A 7085-nucleotide genomic window follows, 5' to 3' on the forward strand; every position below is an offset into this window, starting at 1 on the left:
TGACACAGTTCTTGCTAGGAGACAAGTCATTTGTGACATCATACCTGCTCAGGTTCCACCCCCTCCCCCCCTTCCCACCTCCCTAAGCTTCGAGCAGGGCCGAGGCTCCAGCACTCACCACAGACAGCATCTGTCACGTTAGTTCCTGCTTGTAGCTCCACCAGGTGTTTGTTCTCACAGCTACGCACAGACACAAGTGCACACACACACGTGAGCATGCACACACGAAGACAGAAATAACATTAGGTCTTCCCAACCCTAGCATTTTCCAACACCCAGAGGCAGGCGGCCAGTGCTCAGAAAGTCCAGGTTCACTGAGCAGGTACATGCAACGGCCTATGCTGGCTTTTACAGGAACGGCACTGACTCTGTTCTTATGGAACTCAAGTGCAAAGGACACGTGACGGCATGTCTTCAAGAGCTGATAAAGATGAGGGGGGACAAGGAGTGCCCAGCCCTGTGACACCTGCTAAAGTGCAGGGCATTGTGCAGAGTCAGGATCTACAGTGGCTGGAGTGGAGAACGGATGAGTGCGGTTTAAGGCAGTGTTTTCTCAACGTTGGCCCCAGGGACCTCTTGGCTGGATAATTCTGTGTTGTGAGCAAAGGGTGGGGGGCTGTCCTGAGCATGGCAGCACCCCTGGCCTGTACCCACTGGATGCCAGGAGCATCCCCCTCCGCAGTTGTGACCCGAAAGGTGTCCAGGTATGACCAGTGCCCCCAGTTGAGAAGCTCTGGTTTAAGGGTCATCAGCGGAGACTTCCCTGTGAAAGAAAGACCTGGGGGGACCCCGAAGGAGGTAGAACATAGAGCAGCAGTGCGTTGCAGCGACACAAACAGCACGATGAGAGGGGACTCAGGTGTCTGGCAAGCAGGATGGCGCTGGGGATAACCCGACATGAAGCATACGACGGAATGCAGCCGCTGAGTCTCATCAGCACCCAAGCAGATGACCTAACTAGCGACAGGAGCAGCTGGCCAGCGAGCTCGGAGGAGGGCAGACTGCAGAAGAGACGACACCCAGGAGGCACCACAGGAGATGAGGACACCGGGTCCCAGGTGGCCCTCAGAGGAGCAGGTAGGAGTGAACAGAGAAGGGTATTACAAAGGAAAGCCCATCCAAGGTGGGAGAATGGGAAAATCGTCAAGGAAAGCGTAAGATTTAGCTTTACATGAGAAGAACATTCCGGAGTTTACAAACTTTTTTCTGCACCAGAGGACAGCATTCCCATTTTCCAGACAAGGACACCACGGTTCAGAGGGGAGAGCCACACATTTACCGAGCTGCAGGCTGACTGGAGCCAGCCCACGCTTGCTAGCAAAGTCTGAACACCTGCTACGCAGCAGACTCTGTTCCAGGAACCAAGGATAGATGGGTGGAAGGAAAACAAATCGGGGAAAGGCAGACAATAAATGAAGTATATGTGATGTGCTCCTACTTGTGTGGGGAAGAAAAAGGGAGGAAGAATGTGAGCGTGTGTGTATGCGTGTGTGTGTGTGCGTGTTCGGATCTGCTCATGCACAGTCTTTGGAAGGACACACATCACTGGCAGCCCAGGAAGAGAACTCGGAGGCTGAGGGGCGCAGGCAGGAGGAAGATGCCTCACTGAGGGCCCTTTTGTATTCTATGTCCAATGTGCCTGTGTTACTCATTTTTTAAAATTCAATGTAAAAAGTTAATGGTGTGTGTGCTTAAGGGTTCTTCCAGGCAGAAGAGTTTGAGACGAGAGAATAACAGTGTGCTCAGGGGATCACAAACATCATGTTAGCAGGATTCATGAGAGGAGGTCAGGAAATACAGGGGAGGCAGATGCTGCCCACGGAGTCTGGGTTTCCTCCTCAGGTAGTAAGAGCCCTGAAGCATTTTAATCAGGGAGCATCACTGTGCGGAAGGAGACGTTGCAAAAGGGGAGACGCTGCAGGCAGGGACTGGTGGGGAGGTATCGCGACACCACAGCGAGGAGGCCACAGTGAGTGATGAGATGAATTCCCAAAACTCTTGGGCCAGATGGATGGGAAGTGGTAGCTGAAACTGGAGGTAAGGAGGGAGGCTTATGGGCGAATGTCCGGAGCCATGATGTGCCCTTCACCCGGGGAGGGGGCGTGGGCAGGAGGGCCCATCCGGATGCACTGTGCAGAAGTGAACACTCAGCCATCAGACACAGGTCTGGAGCCCAGGAGACAGAGCCAGGTGGGAGACTCTGCTCGGGAGCCACCCAAAGGGGACAGGAGTTGAGGCCATGGATATGGAGGGGATGGCTCAGAGAAGGCAGGCAGTGAGTACAAATGGGAGAACAAAGCCCAAGGATGACAGGGAAGGAAAAAGAAACAGGAATAGCAGAGGGAGGGGCACAAGGGGTATCCCAGTATGTCCAAGGCGGGAGAGTTTTGAGAAAATTGGGAGATCAACAGTACCCATCACACTCAGAGACAGCAGGCAAGAAAAATGGAGAAAGTGCCCATTGGGTTGGCCACAAGGTCACTTTGTAGATGTTTCACAAGTGCATGAGTGAGTGGCCCTGGGGGAGCAGGGACTGAAAGACAGGTGGCTGGAGAGGGTGAGGCAGGGCTCATGCCACTCTAGGGGGTGAGTCCTGATACCTTGTCCAAGGGTGACACTTTTCAAAAGCAGATGACACATTGGAGAAGAAGCCATCCGGGCAGGATTCACAGATGGTATCAGAAACCCCTGTACCTGGGAGTGGGTAGGGAAGGCACATTAACCATCAGATGGCCCACTGGCCCAGCTCCCAAGGGAGCCAGGGGACAGACACACCTGCCCCGGTAAGGGGCTGCCCCTGAACGCTGCAGGCCTGCAGAACTTCTCCCACGGCCCTCCCAGGGCAGAAGGAAGAATGTAAGGGCCCTGTTTCCTGCTCACTCTGGCAGGCAAGCCATTCTAGGTCGGAGTCTCTACTCCCTCCACCTCCGGGGCTAAATGCCCCCTGCCCAGCCCCTCACCGTTGACCCTCAGCTCTTCTCCCCTCCCTGCAGAGCTGATTTCCACACAGGCCACTTACCTAACTGCTTGGCCCCAAATCCAGGGCCACAAGAGGAATGCAGATCACAGTGCTCACAGGCATCGCTGGTGCAGTGTCGGCCTTCCTCACAGATGCAAGTGGTGTCTGTTTCTAAGGTGCCCTCCTTCTGGACCTGGAGCCCTAGATCTGAGCGGAGATGAGCAGGAAGGATGGGAACCCCCGGCTGGGCCATGCTGGGCACCCCACTCCTCACATTGCCTGCTGTTTTTCTTAGACCCTCTTCCAATATAGGATAGCAATCAACTTATTTAACAAGTACAACCCAAATTCCAACCAATCAGAACAGACCCTGGCTACCAAAATCAAATCACCTGCACTGTCAAGTCTATCAGCTAGCTACCGAGCAGCCCTTTCCCAGCAGCCCACGCACTGGGGTCGCAGTATCTTTGCGTGTAACAGTGTCTCTCTCTGTTCCAGGTGTCTAAGAATTCGCCTTTTGTGCAGCGAAGGCATTGTGTTTCCTTGAACTCTGTGCATTCATCCACCAGCTTCTCTCCTGGAAAACAGGAAATGAGGCAGCTCTGGCCAACTCAATGAGTCAGACCCTAATCGGGGCTTTAAGGGGGAGGTCAAAAATGAAAGTCTCAGACCCTTCAGTCAGGTAGGGGAGATAGAGGAGATAGGAACCCCACTGAGAGTAGACAGAGGTCTACCTGGCAGAGAGGGAACACAGAACATTCTGACAGCAAGGCAGAGAGGAGAGATGAACCGTGTCAGACTGATTTTACAATTAATACATGGGGTCTAGACCTTACAGCAAACCAAGAGGGGTCTCAGGGGTGGCATCTCACCTGGTGGGCACTTATCACAGCACACATTGTTTAGTAGGAATTGATTTTCCCTGCATCCAAGAGATGTTTCTGGGTGGACCTATAAACAGAATTGTGTAATTGGAAGGGATGTTGGAGTCTCTGCTGTTGCTTCCTTGGAAGGAAGGTTGAAAGGCAGCCAGGATACAGGCTGCAACCGATGTGGAAGTCCAAAGCAGAAAAGTGGAGCCCACAGAGTAGTGGGTGTGTTTGTTTAAAAAAAAACTGTCAACTAACCTGATTATAACAGCACCCAGAGAATCATTCTGGTATTTTACAAAGCAACAGTACTGGAAACCCATATATTCTCTGAACTGAACAAATCCGCTTGGTTCCTGTGCCTTTACTCTGTCCAGTGACCCTCAAGGCATGAGGATCCCACTGTGTCCCTGGAGTCCTGAGGCTGGCTGGCTTTGGCCGGCCCTGTGCTGGCTGAGGCTATAATGAGCATGTGGCCGCTTCCTCCGATTCTGGTTCCTCTTCCTTCCCTGCTCCCAGTCCCATCGGGTTTCTCCCTTCAACTCTGCCTTATCTGTTCACCAAAGTCCTTCCTCATAAAATACTAGGATTGTGGATCTGGAAAGATAAAATCCAAATCTTTGATTTTACGTAGATTGGCACTGACCACCACAGAGGCTGAGTCACTTGCCCAGGTCCCCACAGGACATAAACTGAACAAGAACTCAGATCTCAATACACCCTCTCTCCATCGATTTGTGTTTTGCCTGCACCTTCTCTATGTTGCCCAGATACCACCCATGCTATTACTTGCTTTGTGCTATTTAAATTATTTTCTTTCAAATGCAAACCTTGTATCATTGCTGTGAGAGAGCCGGTATCACTTCTCATAAGTAAAAGGAAACCCTAAAAATAAATTCAACGAAACAAAAAAAAATGCTATTAAACCTCAGCTGATTGCTAAGCAAAGGCTCTCCACCCAAGTCCCACTCTTGATTTTAGTTTAAAAGGAAGGTTAGCAAGCCTTTGAGAGGCATTAACTATATTCCAGCTCCAGAGACTTCCTCCTTGAAAAACTGAGAAGGATTTAAAAAAAAAAAAAGAACTAGAAAATGAATCTGTGTTCAGCTCTATATCCGTGTGATCCCTAAAATTATCCCACACCTTGAGAACAAGTCAGCAAAAAGAGCACAGCTTTGAGCATGAGACAGGTTTGGCTCCACACTTGTAATACATTCAAGTTACTCTCCTCTTCCAGCCTTAGCTTCCCTGGCTTTACAATGGGAGTAGTAATACCTGCCCTGCAGGTTGGGTTGTGAAGATGAGAAGAAACATATGCATTTAGCCTGGCATAGTATCTAGACCAGTGATGGTGAAACTTTTAGAGCTTTCAATGATGCAAGCAGCCCACTGTGGCACACGTGCCATAGGTTCGCAACCATTAGATACTCATTAAATGACATTATTTAATTAATACTCATTAAATAGCAGTTTCAATCATCACACATAGATGAGTACCTGGTTAGATGTCCAGCACACTGGCTAACTGGGCTGGCTGCCCTGGATCCAGCTAATTGTCAGCTCTCACTCAACCTGGTATCTAAGCAGATTACTTACAGAAACACATCTTACCCCAAATGGGGAAAGAAATAAAAAAGGCTACTGCCCCCCCACGGCACATTCCGAGGCACCACCCTGTTAACCTTCCCTTGGTCCCATCTTCAAAACTACGAGAAAAAATAGCTCCTGTTCTGAAAACTCATCAGCCCCCACTCTCCAGTCCCCGTAGCTCCTGTACTTCTGCTAAAAAAGGTCTCAGGACCAGAGCTTGGAGACGGTCACCATATGAGAGATCATTGGCTTATATAGCAACAGATAGAGATTCACATCCGGGTTCTACTGTTATCTCGTTATGAGACCCTGGGCAAGACAATTCCTCTTCTGGAGTCTCTGCTCATCTGTATAACGCAGGAGTGGGGAGGAGTCAGGCGCTCAAAGCATGATGAATACCCAGGAAGATCTCAGTAGTGTCCCAGACCAGACTCTACCTGGAGCCAAACTGGGGACTGTGAGAGCGTAAGGACTACTCTCGAGAAGCCCAGGTGACCTTTCCTTTATCTTCTCCAGCTCTTCCTCCTCCACTCCTCCAGTAAGGCCTTTCTCCTGCCTGCCTTCTCCCTAGCAGCCATTCCCCCAGAGTGAAAATGAAAGTGTGGAACCAAAGCAATTTCTCCCTCCGCACACACACACCGCCCACCATGGTTCATTCCTGTCCCAGCTTCTTGCTGGAATCTACAGTCCCTGAAGGAACGGGGAAGCCAGAGGGGCTGGGATGAGAGAGCCAGGTACTTGGGGAGTTCCCAACCTCCAGAATGAGGAACTACAGAAATACATTTAAATCAAAAGTGAGTCAAGTCTGGGCTTCTGAAAAACCCGGAGATTTGCTTGGTTGGATCTCAGCCCTTCTGGTACCTGCAGAAACCCCTGCTGGGAAACCTTTCTTGGGTCCCATGAACTGCTCATCTGGCACAGGGGCCCACTATGTCATCTTATATTCAAGAGAGGGAGACATAACCTTGGGGCCCTCTCCTAAATTGGTTCACCCAGGACTGGGCTGGGATCTGGGGTGCAAGGTGAGCCTTCCCAAAAAAGTATGTGGGCCTCTGCCTTCATCCCTTGTTCCCACAAATGCTCTGGAAGAAGGCAGCCCCAGCTGGCAAGGAAGGCTGGCCTCCTTTCACAAGGGGAAAGGACGGGGAAAGGCCCAAGAAACAGGCCAGACCCACCCGTCCGCCGGCAGACTTCCTCCCTTCCCTCTGAAACCCCTTCCAGCCCCTGTGACCAGCCTCTGAAGCAGACCAGACCCCAGACAGAGCCCCAACCCATCCACACCGTCCAGCCCTTCTGTGCGGGTAGTGCCACCCCCTAAGCGGACTTTCGGGGCTACAATCTGGCAGGTAAGACAGCCTCCTTATTTTTAACCAGGATCCGGGGTGCCTTTCCTAGCTTCCACACACCCTCCTGTCCCCCTAAAATCAACTAAGAAAGTCTCTCGTTAAATCTTCCTTCTCCTCCCTTCCCATTTCCCTACTCTCGAATCCCAAACCCCAGTCGAGTCCAGACAGAAACTACTCACCGCCGTCAGCAAGTAGCCCCAGAGGACGCACTGTAGAGGCCGGCGAACCATGGTGAGCTGAAACCTGGGTGGCCGGAGCAAGGGGCGCGCGGGCGGGGCGTCTAGTAACTTCTCGGCCCTGGCCTGTGGTCCCGCCCAGGGA

General features: G+C 51.5%; 1 protein-coding gene across 2 annotated transcripts in view; it reads right to left on the reverse strand.

Annotated features, from left to right (window-relative positions):
- Cd40 (CD40 molecule) overlaps positions 1 to 7085 on the reverse strand; it is a 9889-nt gene extending 2804 nt beyond the window's left edge. Inside the window, exons 1-6 of one of the 2 annotated variants that reach the window (XM_010626209.3) lie at positions 6944 to 7085; positions 3832 to 3910; positions 3411 to 3536; positions 3020 to 3166; positions 2601 to 2694; positions 119 to 180 (exon numbers count right to left, since the gene is read on the reverse strand). In XM_010626209.3, the coding sequence (XP_010624511.1) occupies positions 119 to 180; positions 2601 to 2694; positions 3020 to 3166; positions 3411 to 3536; positions 3832 to 3910; positions 6944 to 6994 (559 nt within the window). In that variant the 5' untranslated portion in view covers positions 6995 to 7085. The remainder of the gene's footprint in view (positions 1 to 118; positions 181 to 2600; positions 2695 to 3019; positions 3167 to 3410; positions 3537 to 3831; positions 3911 to 6943) is intronic. The other variant, XM_010626210.3, reaches the window with a different exon arrangement.

This window comes from Fukomys damarensis, unplaced genomic scaffold (assembly GCF_012274545.1).
Source record: "Fukomys damarensis isolate Sample0158 unplaced genomic scaffold, DMR_v1.0_HiC HiC_scaffold_22, whole genome shotgun sequence".
Lineage (NCBI taxonomy): Eukaryota > Metazoa > Chordata > Mammalia > Rodentia > Bathyergidae > Fukomys > Fukomys damarensis.